This window comes from Puntigrus tetrazona, unplaced genomic scaffold, assembly GCF_018831695.1.
Source record: "Puntigrus tetrazona isolate hp1 unplaced genomic scaffold, ASM1883169v1 S000000116, whole genome shotgun sequence".
In the NCBI taxonomy this organism is placed as follows: domain Eukaryota; kingdom Metazoa; phylum Chordata; class Actinopteri; order Cypriniformes; family Cyprinidae; genus Puntigrus; species Puntigrus tetrazona.
Genome location: NW_025047793.1, coordinates 940,001 through 955,000, shown reverse-complemented (window position 1 = coordinate 955,000; position 15,000 = coordinate 940,001). Strand labels below are relative to the sequence as shown.

The 15,000-nt window shown below is 41.7% G+C and overlaps 1 protein-coding gene across 1 annotated transcript in view; it reads left to right on the top strand.

The window, feature by feature from the left end:
- Window positions 1–13,132, top strand: part of notch1a (notch receptor 1a) — a 33,106-nt gene extending 19,974 nt beyond the window's left edge. Inside the window, exons 19-34 of the mRNA XM_043229880.1 lie at window positions 441–594; window positions 1,408–1,592; window positions 2,559–2,691; window positions 2,769–3,026; window positions 3,795–3,907; window positions 3,981–4,552; window positions 5,441–5,854; window positions 5,923–6,071; window positions 6,720–6,930; window positions 7,019–7,100; window positions 8,008–8,031; window positions 8,080–8,218; window positions 8,774–9,072; window positions 10,006–10,153; window positions 10,276–10,373; window positions 11,101–13,132. Coding sequence (XP_043085815.1) covers window positions 441–594; window positions 1,408–1,592; window positions 2,559–2,691; window positions 2,769–3,026; window positions 3,795–3,907; window positions 3,981–4,552; window positions 5,441–5,854; window positions 5,923–6,071; window positions 6,720–6,930; window positions 7,019–7,100; window positions 8,008–8,031; window positions 8,080–8,218; window positions 8,774–9,072; window positions 10,006–10,153; window positions 10,276–10,373; window positions 11,101–12,279 — 4,158 coding nt within the window. The 3' untranslated portion in view covers window positions 12,280–13,132. The remainder of the gene's footprint in view (window positions 1–440; window positions 595–1,407; window positions 1,593–2,558; window positions 2,692–2,768; window positions 3,027–3,794; window positions 3,908–3,980; window positions 4,553–5,440; window positions 5,855–5,922; window positions 6,072–6,719; window positions 6,931–7,018; window positions 7,101–8,007; window positions 8,032–8,079; window positions 8,219–8,773; window positions 9,073–10,005; window positions 10,154–10,275; window positions 10,374–11,100) is intronic.
- Window positions 13,133–15,000: the final 1,868 nt, after the last annotated feature.

Sequence of the window (15,000 nt, the reverse complement as noted above, 5' to 3'; positions counted from 1 at the left end):
AGCGTAATTGTTTCGAAATTGGCTTTAAGACGGGACAATATTCGGTTTGAAAATCTGGAATCTGAGGATGCAAAAAAAATCAGTTCAAATGAAGTCCGTAGCGATGCATATTACTAATAAAAACTGGATTTGGGGTATATTAATGTTAGGGAGTTTACTAAATGACTTAACTGAATATGATCTTTATTTAGTACCCTAATGATTTTTGGCATAAAATTAAAGTGTGTGTGTGTGTGTCTGTCTGTGTCTGTGTCTGTGTCTGTGTCTGTGTCTGTGTCTGTGTGTGTGTGTGTGTGTGTGTGTGTGTGTGTGTGTCTGTGTGTGTGTGTGTGTGTGTGTGTGTGTGTGTGTGTGTGTGTGTGTGTGTGTGTGTGTGTGTGTGTGTGTCTGTGTCTGTGTGTGTCTGTCTGTGTGTGTGTGTGTGTGTGTGTGTGTTTCAGAGCCTGGTGCCGTGGTGTGACTCGTCTCCCTGTAAGAACGGGGGCTCTTGTTGGCAGCAGGGGGCGTCCTTCACCTGTCAGTGTGCCAGCGGCTGGACGGGCATCTACTGCGACGTGCCCAGTGTCAGCTGTGAGGTCGCCGCCAAGCAGCAAGGTAACAAACACTGCTGGAGGTCTGAGGGGAAACTAATCATGAATTTAATAATAAAAAATGTCTAATTTGTTAGTTGTTTGTGCGTGCAAATTTTTTATTTTTTTTTGTAAATGTAAATAATGGAATGAAAATAAATATTTTATTTGTTTAGCTGCATGCCGTATGCCCATTTAAAATATACAAAAAATAATGCATTTTATTTAGCAGATTTATCATCAAAGCAGTTCCGGAAATGAAAGTAAACAAACTTTAATAAATATTGTAAACAATTAAAATAAAATCCAGCATCAGAAAACCGTGGGCATGCATCTGTATTAAATAGTTTTACTTAAGTACAGGGATAATTAAAATAGTAAAGTAATTCAGTGACATCGAGGTTTGGGAATCACTGTATGAATGAAGTTTCATAAATTACTAGCGCTGTCAGATGATTTAATAACGATTAAGTGCATCTAAAATAAAAGATTTTATGTGTAAATATTATGCATGTATAAATAAACACATGCATGTATATATTTAAGATAAATGTTTATATCAAATATAAGAATGTAATTATATAAATGCATATACGTGTAAATATTTGTAAAATCTATATGTGCATGTGAGGGTATTTATATATGCATAATAGCTACACAGTATAAAGAAATTACGTAAATAAAAACTTTTATATTAGAGTAAGTATTTATAATCACTGACCCTCTTTGAAGTGTGTGTGTGTGTGTGTGTAAAGGAGCTGTGAATTACTGGTGGAAGTGTCTTTTAAAAATGTTTGCCATTATTCTAAGTTTACTCCTCGTTGGCCCTTCCTCTCAGGAGTGTCTGTGGCCGTTCTGTGCCGTAACGCGGGTCAGTGTGTGGATGTGGGGAACACACACCTGTGCAGGTGTCAGGCTGGATACATGGGCAGCTACTGTCAGGAGCAGGTGGATGAGTGTGTGCCAAACCCCTGCCAGAACGGAGCCACCTGCACAGATTACTTGGGAGGATACAGCTGTGAGGTATGACCGCACACACACACATACACGCATGCACACATATACACACACACACGCATGCATGCATGCACACATATATACACACACACACACACACACACACGCATGCACACATATACACACACACACGCATGCATGCATGCACACATATATACACACACACACACACACACACACACACATGCACACATACATACGCACACGCACATAAATACACACATGCACGCACACACATGCGCACACACACACACACACACACGCACAAATGCACACACGCGCACACACACACACACACACACACACATACGCACACACACACATACGCACACACACAGACACACACACACACATATACACACACACACACGCTCGCGCACACACACACACGCACATGCACACACACATATGCACACACACACGCACACACACATACGCACACACACAGACACACACACACATATACACACACACACACGCTCGCGCACACACACACACATACGTGCACACACACATACGCGCACACACACACGCACACACACATACGCGCACACACACACACACGCGCACACACACGTTCATCATCAGTGCTGAGCAGGTAAGTCAAGCCTGGTCCAGTCGATCTTTATTTATAGTTTAACTCAACCGTTCTGATCCAAAGTGCTTTGCGATGAAAGGTTAAATTAAAAAGCAAGAGAAATCAGAGAAGACAGGAAAAGTAAATAAAGTAAATAAAATGCCAGTATGTGTGTATACATCAAAACTCAGCCACCTGTGTTTACTGTGTATATGTATCATGTATATATTTCTGCACACACATGCATGTATACATTTAAGAAAAATGTTACATTTATACATACATTTATATATAATATAAATGAACAATGCATAGTTTTGAGATCTCTTACAGTAGGAAATTGACTAAATGTCTGCTATCTGATCACGAGTCTAACGCCTGCTCCTTTCCTGCAGTGTGTTCCTGGATATCACGGAGTCAACTGCAGTAAGGAGATAAACGAGTGTCTGTCTCAACCCTGTCAGAACGGAGGGACCTGCATCGACCTCATCAACACGTACAAATGCTCGTGTCCTCGAGGAACGCAGGGTAAGAGCCCGTTCCCCCGCTGGACTCGGGGCGTGACGCCGCAGAGGCTGACCTCTTTCCTCTGGCTGCGTTTGCAGGCGTTCACTGCGAGATCGACGTGGACGACTGTTCCCCGGCCGTGGACCCGGCGACCGGAGAGCCGCGCTGCTTTAACGGCGGCCGCTGCGTCGACCGGGTGGGGGGCTACGGCTGCGTGTGTCCCGCCGGGTTCGTGGGCGAGCGCTGCGAGGGCGACGTCAACGAGTGCCTGTCTGACCCCTGTGACCCCGGCGGATCCTACAACTGCGTGCAGCTCATCAACGACTTCCGCTGCGAATGCCGCACAGGATACACCGGTACTAACACAGTGCATTAATATTAATAAGTGAATATAACCCTGCAATATGATTAAATGATAAAATGAACCTTTTTAGAGATAATGCACGTTTTTCTCCAAACTCCAAAACAGTATTTATTGAATTATTGACCGATTTAGTCTGAAGTATGCTTGCTATATAATTATACATATTTCACTATATAACAATACATTAGGTGTATAATTTAAAATAATAAAAAAATTGAAGAATTATACCTCAAAGGTATCAATTAAAATGTAAAAAAAATATTTGATTTGATCTAATGTTACGTTTTTTGCTTTAAATATGATTTACAATTTAAACGTTTCCTTAACCTCTTGATTTCTAAGTTTAGTGCAAAGCTTATGAAGCATGCTTAGAACTGGACTTTTAACATTTCACTTATTTACAGACTTAAATTCAGTGCAGAAATAAATGTTATTAATTTTATTAGCCAAAAGTCAGTGTGACAAAAACTGATAAATTATATTTAATTATACTTCAGATATTGTAGCGTGAAATTAAATTTTATAAATAAAATAAATTCATTTTATTTTCTTAATTATATTTATTTATATTTTATACAAATATTATAAATTAAATGCATTATATGTAAATGTATTTAATATAAACATTTATCTTAAATATATACATGCATAATATTTACACATATATTACAGAAATAAAAACTTTTATTTTAGATGCACTTAATCGTTATTAAATCATTTGACAGCGCTAGTAATTAATATTTTTTTAATATATTTATAGGCAAGCGCTGTGAAACGGTGTTCAACGGATGCAAGGACACACCGTGCAGAAATGGAGGAACGTGCGCTGTAGCGAGCAACACCAAACACGGGTTCATCTGCAAGTGCCAGCCGGTGAGTGAACGAAAGCGTGCATCTTCACCATCTGAACATCGCACGAGCTCTCTAACCTCCGTCCGTCTCTCAGGGCTTCTCCGGCTCGTCCTGTGAATACGACGCCCAGTCCTGCGGCTCCCTGCGCTGTCGTAACGGCGCTACCTGCGTCTCGGGACACCTGAGTCCCCGCTGTCTCTGCCCGCCGGGCTTCAGCGGACACGAGTGCCAAACGCGCATGGACTCGCCCTGCCTCAACAACCCCTGCTACAACGGGGGCACCTGCCAGCCCATCGGCGACGCGCCCTTCTTCCGCTGCTCCTGTCCGGCCAACTTCAACGGGCTGCTCTGCCACATCCTGGACTACTCCTTCAAAGGAGGGCAGGGCCGAGACATCGCCCCGCCGCCGGAGGTGGAGATCCGCTGTGAGATCGGTCAGTGCGAGGGCCGGGGCGGGAACGCTATCTGCGACACCCAGTGTAACAATCACGAGTGCGGCTGGGACGGCGGAGACTGCTCTCTGAACTTCGACGACCCGTGGCAGAACTGTAGCACGGCCCTGCAGTGCTGGAGGTACTTCAACGACGGGAAGTGTGACGAGCAGTGCGCCAACGCTGGCTGTCTGTATGACGGCTTCGACTGCCAGAGACTGGAGGGGCAGTGCAAGTGAGTGACGTCCATTACTTTTTCATTGAATTATTACATTTTTTTTCAGTTCTTTTTTTAGTGTGTTCTATTTTTACTTTGAGCGTTATTTTAAAGTCTTTTTTTACTTCAGCATTAGGGGCTTATTTATTTTATTTATTACGATTTTTCTTATTTTATGATTTTCATATTCATTTTATTTTATTATATTTATTTATATTTTATACAAATATAAAATCGTTAGAATATTTAATGTTATCTTCATTATTATTAAAAATTATTTTTGCTAAAAATAATTTTAATAATAATTTTGCTAATAAATAATTTTTATTTTTATTATTATTTTTATAATTATATATATATATATATGTATATATATGTATATATAATTTAAAAATATATAATTATATAATATAATTAAAAATATATACATATAAATTTTTTTTTTTTAAATGGTAGTAAAAAGTTGTAGTGTGTGTGTATATATATATATATATATATATATATATATATATATATATATATATATATATATATATATATATATATATATATGCATATTTTCTTATTTCTTTATAAAAGATTTTAAATTTTCACTATATAAGTTTTAATCATCTTGTTATGCACAATTTAATTTAATTTCTATGTTTTTGATTTTGGTCATTTAAAAAAAATGGTAATTTTTGGTAATTTTATGCTTTTTAGTTTGAATTGTTCTTAAATGACTTTATAATTAAGTTATTTAATTAAGTCATTTTAATTACATTTAGCTGCCTCTTATTAACTTGAGAAAGTGCATCCTTATGGAAAAATGCAATTTTTATGTTAATAATTACACATGCAAAAACTGTTATTAATTACAAACGGAACAGCACGTGTTTTAAGCGCTCCTCGCGTCTCTCTCCTCAGTCCCCTGTACGATCAGTACTGTAGGGATCACTATGCAGACGGTCACTGCGATCAGGGCTGTAATAACGCTGAATGTGAATGGGACGGGCTGGACTGCGCCGATGACGTTCCTCAGAAACTGGCCGTGGGGAGTCTGGTTCTGGTGGTCCACATCCCACCGGACGAGCTCCGGAACCGTTCCTCGTCGTTCCTCCGCGAGCTGAGCGGACTGCTGCACACCAACGTGGTGTTCCGGCGCGGCGCTGACGGCGAGCCGCTCGTCTTCCCGTACTACGGCAACGAGCACGAGCTGAGCAAGCACAAGCGCTCCGATTGGACGGACCCGGCCCAGCTGCTGCAGCGGGCCAGACGGAGCCTGACGGCCTTCATCACGCCCCGCCGGCGACGAGAACTCGACCAGATGGAGATCAAAGGGTGAGCGAAGGACCACCACAGTTCCTGTGCATTTATACCAGCGATGCTCACACGTGTGCGTGTTGCAGGTCTATCGTCTATCTGGAGATCGATAACCGTCAGTGTTACCAGCAGTCTGACGAGTGTTTCCAGAGCGCCACGGATGTGGCGGCGTTCCTCGGAGCGCTGGCCTCCAGCGGGAACCTCAACGTTCCTTACATCATCGAGGCCGTCACAAGTGAGTCTTCGTGCTTATTATTGTTTCGAATTAGCTCATCGTTTTAGTTTTCATTATTTCCGTAATATTATGCATGTACAAATAAACACATGCACGTATATATTTTACATAAATGTTTGTTAAATACATTTACATATCATGTAATTATATAAATATTTTTTGAACATATACATGCGTATTTATATATACATAATAGCTACCCAGTATATTTATATTGGAATTTCTATTAGAATTGTAGATCTGTGAAGTACAATTCTAATATATTTAGTATTTTTGTTGCTTTTTATCTAGTTTTAGTATTTTTGTTTCAACGTTTACAATTTATGTTTGTCATTTGTGCTTTTGTTTATTTTTCTATATATTAAATAATTTTAAACTCATTTTATTTCTGTTTAAATTGCATCTAGTATTCATGTTTTAGCTTAAATTTTTGGTCTTTGCAACTGTTTCCTACTTGATATTATTCATAGCTTTACATGTTTTAGTTTAGGTCAGTTGAGCACTCAGACTCATTTTATTTCAGTTAGTATTTTAGTTAGTCTAACATTTAAATTGTGTTGTATTTCCGCTTCGTTTGAATGAATGAAAATGCATTTCTGACTAGATGTAGTGAGCTATAACGCTGCATTGATCCCCGTCCCCGTGCAGGTGAGGACCCTCCCTCAAAGACCGGCGAGATGTACCCCATGTTCCTGGTGCTGCTGGCGCTGGCGGTCCTGGCGCTGGCGGCCGTGGGCGTCGTGGTCTCCAGGAAGAGGAAGAGGGAACACGGCCAGCTTTGGTTCCCCGAGGGATTTAAAGTCACAGAACCCAAAAAGAAACGAAGGGAACCTGTCGGAGAGGATTCTGTCGGACTCAAGTGAGTAATGCAATTTAGTATGTTACGTGCAACTTATAATCCACTTTTGTCGCTCACGCCGATGACCTTCCCCTTCCCTTCCCATCAGGCCTCTGAAAAACTCGGACAGCTCTCTAATGGATGAACAACTGAGCGAATGGGCAGAAGACGACACGGCCAAACGCTTCCGGGTGAGTGACGAAGCGCTGTGTGTTGCTCCGTGACTCTGGACGGTGTGTGTGGACGGTGTGTGTGTGTGACGGTGTGTGTGTGTGAGTGTGTGTGTGTGACGGTGTGTGTGTGACGGTGTGTGGTGTGACGGGGATGCGTGTGTGTGACGGGGATGCGTGTGTGTGACGGGGATGCGTGTGTGTGACGGGGATGCGTGTGTGTGACGGAGGTGCGTGTGTGTGACGGAGGTGCGTGTGTGTGACGGAGGTGCGTGTGGATGTGTGTGTGACGGGATGCGTGTGTGTGACGGTGTGTGTGGTGGTGGTGTGTGTGTGTGTGTGATGTGGTGGGTGGACGAGGGTGGTGTGACGGTGTGCGTGTGACGGGTGTGCGTGTGCGGGTGACGGGGTGTGGTGTGTGTGGGGTGTGCGTGTGGCGCAGTGTGTGCGCGGTGTGCGTGAGCGGGTGTGGGGTGCGGGTGTGTGACGGTGGTGTGGTGGTGGACGGGTGTGCGCGACGGGTGTGCGTGTGACGACGGGTGTGCGACGACGTGTGTGGCGTGTGCGGCGACGTGTGCGTGGCGTGGACGTGTGTGCGCGGTGTGCGGTGGGCGTGTGTGCGTGGGGTGTGTGTGTGTGATGTGTGTGTGGACGGGTGTGTGGACGGTGTGGTGTGGACGGGTGTGCGTGGACGGTGCGTGTGGCGGGTGGCGTGTGTGGCGACGGGTGCGTGTGACGGGCGGGTGTGACGGTGGGCGGGTGTGTGACGGTGTGTGACGTGTGTGTGTGACGGTGTGTGTGACGGTGGGCGTGTGGACGGGTGTGTGTGACGGGTGTGCGTGTGACGGGTGTGCGTGTGACGGGTGTGCGTGTGACGGGTGTGCGTGTGACGGAGCGTGTGTGACGGTGTGTGTGTCGGTGTGTGCAGTTCGAGGAGCAGTCCATTCTGGACATGAGCGGCCAGCTGGATCACCGGCAGTGGACGCAGTCCATTCTGGACATGAGCGGCCAGCTGGATCACCGGCAGTGGACGCAGCAGCACCTGGACGCCGCCGACCTGCGGCTCAACTCTATGGCTCCGACCCCCCCGCAGGGCGAGATCGAGAACGACTGCATGGACGTCAACGTCCGCGGGCCCGGTGAGCGCTCGCACCGTCACTTAAAGTGTCCCTTAAAGTGTTGTTTTGGGAGTCCTCTATAGCCGGTTGACGTGCGTGCGAGGTCAGAAAAACACTGCATTTATTTTAGCGTCTTTGCACGAGGCTGATCTGTGGTGATTGGTCTGATTCTCACATGCCTGTAACGCCTGATAAAGAGTAGATTCAACTTAGTTGTCGTTACACATGTACAAGTGCAAGTGCAGTTGGAGTGCAATAAGCAGCAAGTGCAGGATATAGGTATGAATATAAATTACAAGTGCATGAACAGGAGATAAATGTGTGTAAATTAAATCACGGGTGAATGTGTTAAGAGCATAATATACAGGTTGCTATTGTCTATGAAAGAGAGATTTACAGTGAGGCATGTATAAACTATTTATAGATGGTTATGTAGAAACAGGATATGCATAGACAGATTTACAAGAGGATGCACAATGGATATGGATAAAGAAAATTGCATTTTTATTCAGACCGAGGTGAAAAGCAGTATGTGAATGTTTCCCGTTTTAAAACCGTCCTCGGTTTGTCTCGCAGACGGCTTCACTCCGCTGATGATCGCGTCGTGTAGCGGCGGAGGTCTGGAGAACGAGAACGGCGAAGCAGAAGACGACCCGTCCGCCGACGTCATCACCGACTTCATCTACCACGGAGCCAACCTGCACAATCAGACGGACCGGACGGGCGAGACCGCTCTGCACCTGGCCGCCCGCTACGCCCGCTCTGACGCGGCTAAACGCCTGCTGGAGTCCTGCGCCGACGCTAACGTCCAGGACAACATGGGCCGCACTTCTCTCCACGCCGCCGTCGCTGCTGACGCTCAGGGAGTCTTCCAGGTACACGACTAAAATATAATATACCTTCTTATAGAGATTAATTAGAGCGGCCACATTCATTTGTGTGAAAGCACAGGTGGTGGTGGTAGGTAATCATTTTTTATCATTTTAAGGTCAAATAATATTTGACATATATAATATATATATATTATTTGACAATATTAAAATGATAAAAATTTATATTGACAATTATTTATATATATATATATATATATATATATATATATATATATATATATATATATATAAAATTACATTAATGGTAAGTACATTAAAATATTTTTAGTAATTGAAATAGTTTAAAATAAAATCTAAATATTACATATTTGAAAATTGTAACTTAAATGTGGTGTGACAAATAACTGAAATATGTGTATGTAATAAAATTACCAGAATTAAAATGTAAAAAATGAATATAGTACTAAATAGAAATATTTATTAAATAATATTAAATATTTAAAATATACACAAAAATATAAATATATATATATATATATATATATATATATATATATATATATATGTATATATATGTATATATATAAGGTTATATATGTATGTATATATGTAAAATAGACATTTGTGAACTCGCATAATGATTTAAGAGATTTAATTTTGCCAGAAAAAGTTAATGTAAAAATATGTAATATTACTTGTGTTTGTTTTCATTTTTTTATACTTATTTACTTATTCCGACGTGTATCTGTACTAAAATTAATTAAAATTAAAACTAAAAACGTGTGAATAATATAACTTCTATAAATAACACTAAAATAACAATTAATTCAAACAATCATGTTATAATGTATTTCTTATACAATAAAACGATGCATAGTATTTGGTGTATAATTATTATTTCATGTTGTTTAGTGTATGTGGCGTGATGTTTTGATCTATATGTTTGTTAAAGCATCGTCTTGTGTTCGTCCACAGATTCTCATCCGGAACCGAGCGACGGATCTGGACGCCCGGATGCATGATGGGACGACGCCGCTGATCCTGGCCACCCGATTGGCTGTCGAGGGCATGGTGGAAGAGCTCATTAACTGCCACGCAGATCCCAATGCTGTGGATGACTCCGGTATGAACACAATGAACACAAACACACGTTATCTGCTCGAACAGATCTCTGTGTTTCTCAGGTGTTCTTTCAAAGCTTCGTGGCCGTCTCTGTTAACTTGCTCTCTTCTCTCGTGTCTTCAGGTAAGTCTGCTCTTCACTGGGCGGCTGCTGTGAATAACGTGGACGCTGCTGTCGTTCTTCTGAAGAACGGAGCCAATAAAGACCTGCAGAATAACAAGGTGGGTTTGTGCATTTGTTATTGAAAATGATAACTGCTATTTTTGATCCTTCCGAATGAATGTTATAAAGGTGTTATTTTAGTATTATTTTTTCAATCATTATTGTTGTTATTAATATTTATATTTGCTTTTGTTTTTACATTTTACGTTGTCATTTGAACTTTTTTTGTGCTTCTTTATTAGTCTTTATTTTTTTTTTAAGTATTATTTGATTTATTTATTTAGTTATTCATTTTAGTGCTTTATCTTACACTTGTAAGATTTCAGTTTAACCGAAGTTATTTTTGTCATTTATTTATTTATTGTAAATAGTTTTTTTTTTTTTTTAATTTTTTTTTATTTTTTTTTATTTTTATACTTATTTTGTTTAGTTGCCAAAGGAAAAAATTATTTCCGTTTTGGTTTTTTTTTGTTTTTTATCTAATATATTACATTAAGTATTAAAGTTTTAAAACTCTAAAACTTTAAAAATGTTTGACTTGTGTGTTTTTGTAGCAATGTTATTTTAACACTATTTCTGATAGGTTTTATTAATGCTTAAAATTGTATTTAGCTTATTTTTTACTTTGGTTTCATTTAGTTAATAAAATTTTTTATCTCTGTAGTAGTTGTAGTAATAGTAATAATTTAAATTAAATGATTAAAATATTAATAATATCGTCTACTAATAATCTTATTTCGGCTTGCGTGTAACAAAAATCTTAACGAGAACACCCTTGGTTTGCAGGAGGAGACCCCACTTTTCCTGGCCGCTCGTGAGGGAAGTTACGAAACCGCTAAAGTCCTGCTCGATCACCTGGCCAACCGGGAGATCGCGGATCACCTGGACCAGCTTCCACGCGACATCGCTCAGGAACGCATGCACCACGACATCGTCCGTCTGTTAGAGGAATACAACCTGGTCCAGAGCCCCTCGCTGCCCTTATCGCCCCCTCTCTGCTCGCCCAACACCTACCTGGGCATCAAACCCAGCCCCGGCGGGGCCAGCAACAACACGGCCAAGAAAGCACGGAAAACGGCCGGCAAAGGCGTGGGAGGAAAGGACGGCGGGAAAGACATGAGAATGAAAAAGAAAAAGGGCGGAGAGGGCAAAAACGGAGGCATCATGGAAGTGGGCGTCCTCTCGCCCGTCGATTCGCTGGAGTCGCCCCACGGTTACCTATCGGACGTCTCGTCCCCGCCCACCATGACGTCACCGTTCCAGCAGTCCCCGGCCATTACTTTAAATCAGCTCCAAGGGTTGGCTGACACCCACATGGGCGGGGCTCTGCAGAGCTTGGGGAAGCCGTTTGACTCCGCCCCTCCTCCTCGCCTGTCCCATCTGCCAGTGGCTAACAACGGAGGCGGAGCTCAAACGGCGGCGTGTGATTGGCTGCAAAGGGTGCAGCAACAGCAGGCGGGCTTCACAACCCTGATCCCCACAATGCTCTCTGCCGCCAGTATGCCACAGGTCATGGGCTATCCCACAATGCAAAGCAGCCACCTCGGCGTGCCATCGCACATGATTCCCAGCCACGCCCATCAGAGCATGGCGCCCATGCAGCACCAGAACAGCGCCCTCTCTCACCACTTTCTAGGCGACCTAACCGGACTGGATCTTCAATCCGCATCAGGACACGCCCCCATCCAGACCCTCCTACCGCAGGAGAGCCAGCGCATGGCCCCGCCCATTTCTAGCACGCAGTTTCTGACTCCGCCTTCTCAACATAGCTATTCTAACCCTATGGACAACACTCCCAGCCACCAGCAGCAGGTTCCCGATCACCCGTTCCTCACGCCCTCCCCCGGATCTCCCGACCAATGGTCAAGCTCGTCTCCACATTCCAACTTGTCTGATTGGTCAGAGGGCATCTCGAGCCCGCCCACGAGTATGCAGATGAACCATATCCCAGAGGCCTTCAAGTAGGCGGGAACTGAGAAGCTAAACCGAATAGACAATTTTATATTCACGATAAAAACTCTTTTTACGATTAATTTTTTTTGTATGCTAAGATCCTTTTTATTCATTTTTGTATTTATTTATATGCCGTTTTGGACTACAGATATAAGATTTTCTCTTTTTTTAATTTATACTGTATTGTATTTTTATTTCGACCGTCAGCCGTTCTGAAAATAATTCTGAAAAATATGACGCTGCCAGAAATTGTTGTCGCCGTTCGTTGTTTTTAATTACAGTTTCAGTATTAATTAGATTTTATATGGTCCTTTTTTACCAAACGATTAGTTTTCTGTGAGCAAAAATGTAGAAAAGAGTCTTAATATTGTGAGTTTAATGTAAGACACGCTGACATGCCTCTGCACACATTCGGTGGTGTTTTTACACAAAAGAGAGTCGTTTACGGCTGATTTATTCTGTGTTATGCTTTGAGTATCGTCTGTAGACACTGTTCTGAGTTCATTTTGAACCCAAATCTTTTTCCCATGGTACCTTGCTTCAGGTGTTTTTGGGAGCTTTTCGTATGTAGCGTAGCCTTCACTGTTATTTATTGCCTGCTGTAGACATGTAGGACATATTATGACACGTAGATGAGTGTGTGTGTGTGTGTGTGTGTGTGTGTGTGTGTGTGTGTGTGTGTGTGATGACATCAGCAGCGCGCAGGAGGTGTGAATGTTTTGTAAATGCAGATCAGATGTTGTAATGGTGACGTGGAAAAGACTGACTTGTAATTTGGGGAGGGGAAAAAAGTATTTTGTTCGATGATTTTGTAAAGTAATTTTCTTGACACAATAAAGGACACCGTTTGGTGACATTACTTTTACTCTGCGTCGCCAAGCTTTATTTGCCTTTTAAATATTTAGGTAAATAGCAAAAAGCATAGCTGTTATTATTTTATACGATTTTTTTTTTGTTTTTTTTGAAAGGATTATTTTTGCCCTTTTAAGGTATTTATTTGATCAAAACGATAATATTGTGAAATTTTACTGATCATCATATTATTGTGATATTCATGTAATTTATTCCTGTAATGCAAAGCTGAATTTTTCAGCGTCTTAAGTATCATGTGGTCTTATAGGCACCATTACTCATTTCCTATAAATGTTTTTGCATTGTTGCAAATAATATTAAAATATAATATAAAATATATATATATATATATATATATATATATATATATATATATAATATATATATATAATACATAGACTATATTACTCAATAAAACCTCATATACATTGGAAAAAAAACCCTGAAAATATTCATAAATCTATATATAAAATGATAGTGTTTTTTTTTTTTAAATACTTTAAATAGCCATATCACTCACAGGCTGCATTTTATGCTTTTTGTTTTTTTTTATAAAGCCATCTGATCCCGAAGCGTCTCTGGATAGATGAGCGTAAATGCTTTTTCCAGATTCAAGAGAAACCCGTGACATCCAGCGAAATTAATTTTTCACCGCTTCACTATTTAAAGGCTGAACGAGGCTCGTGATTCACCTCCGACCCTCCGTTTACAGACAGCTTGGGAAGTGCACTTCAGATTAACATCACTATTAGCACTATTAAAATGAAATAATAAGACGTTTCCAGGCCGCCCGTGTATTAAAGTAGCTCTCAGTTCCTGACCCTGTCCCTGTGTGACTCTGTCCGATCGATTATACTCCTGCAGTGACCTGGAAGCGTCTGATTAACTGACACACATCAGTGTTTGTTGACGTGCATTAAAGAAATAGTTCACCAAATAGAAAAAAAGAGGAACATCTGCTCGAATGCGCTCCGAGATGTAGATGAGTTTGTTTCTTCATCAGGTTTGGAGAAATCTAGCATGGCATCACCTGATCGGCAACGGGTGCTCTGCAGTGAATGGGTGCCGTCGGAATGAGTCCACAAAGCTCCATCGGTTATTATCTTGTGCAGCCAAAGCCTTCATTTCTAGCCAACATTTCAGGGCTTCCTCCGCTGAAGAGTCCATCTCATGTTTCCTCTCACATAAAAATCCACCCATGTTATTTTTAACGCCGCTTTGGCCCACACACGGTGCATTATTTGTGCATATTTCTAAATCAGATGGGTTTTTCCCATAGCAGAAGCGATGTTATTTGTTCGGCACCTTAATCAGGCTCTTCTGTTCACCACTGGCTTCCATAGCAGGAAAGAAAATACATCGGTGACCCAAAACAGCCTGCTTACTAACATCATCCTTCGTGTTCGGCAGAGCAAGGACAGTTTTGGAACTACTCGAACTACTCTGTTCCTTTAAATTCAATCCCATGACCATAACATCTCTCTGTTCCACGCACTAAGCATTAAAGCTCAGCAGTCACCTGCCATGAATCGATGCTTCCCAGCTTTCTCAGCAGGGGTGAGGGATTTGGTCGATATTAACTGACGCTGTCCTGCTCTGCCCTCAGTTCCTCTCATCAGCTGCAGGCGGCGCTGCGGAGCACGATGTTCTTGACTTCTTAATAAGAGGACTTTAACAAAACACCTTAACAAACACAAGACGTTTTAAATAGGATGCAATTACCCCCCAAATGAACGCTTAAAAAGGTTAGTGCTTAAAATGTTACTTGCTGTAGAAATAAATAGTCGGGGTATCAAAGTAAAAAGAAAAGATTACAGCAAATTAAATAAATATTATTAAGTGCACATGCTCTCCTATAGTCATGCGATTTTTCTTTGCATA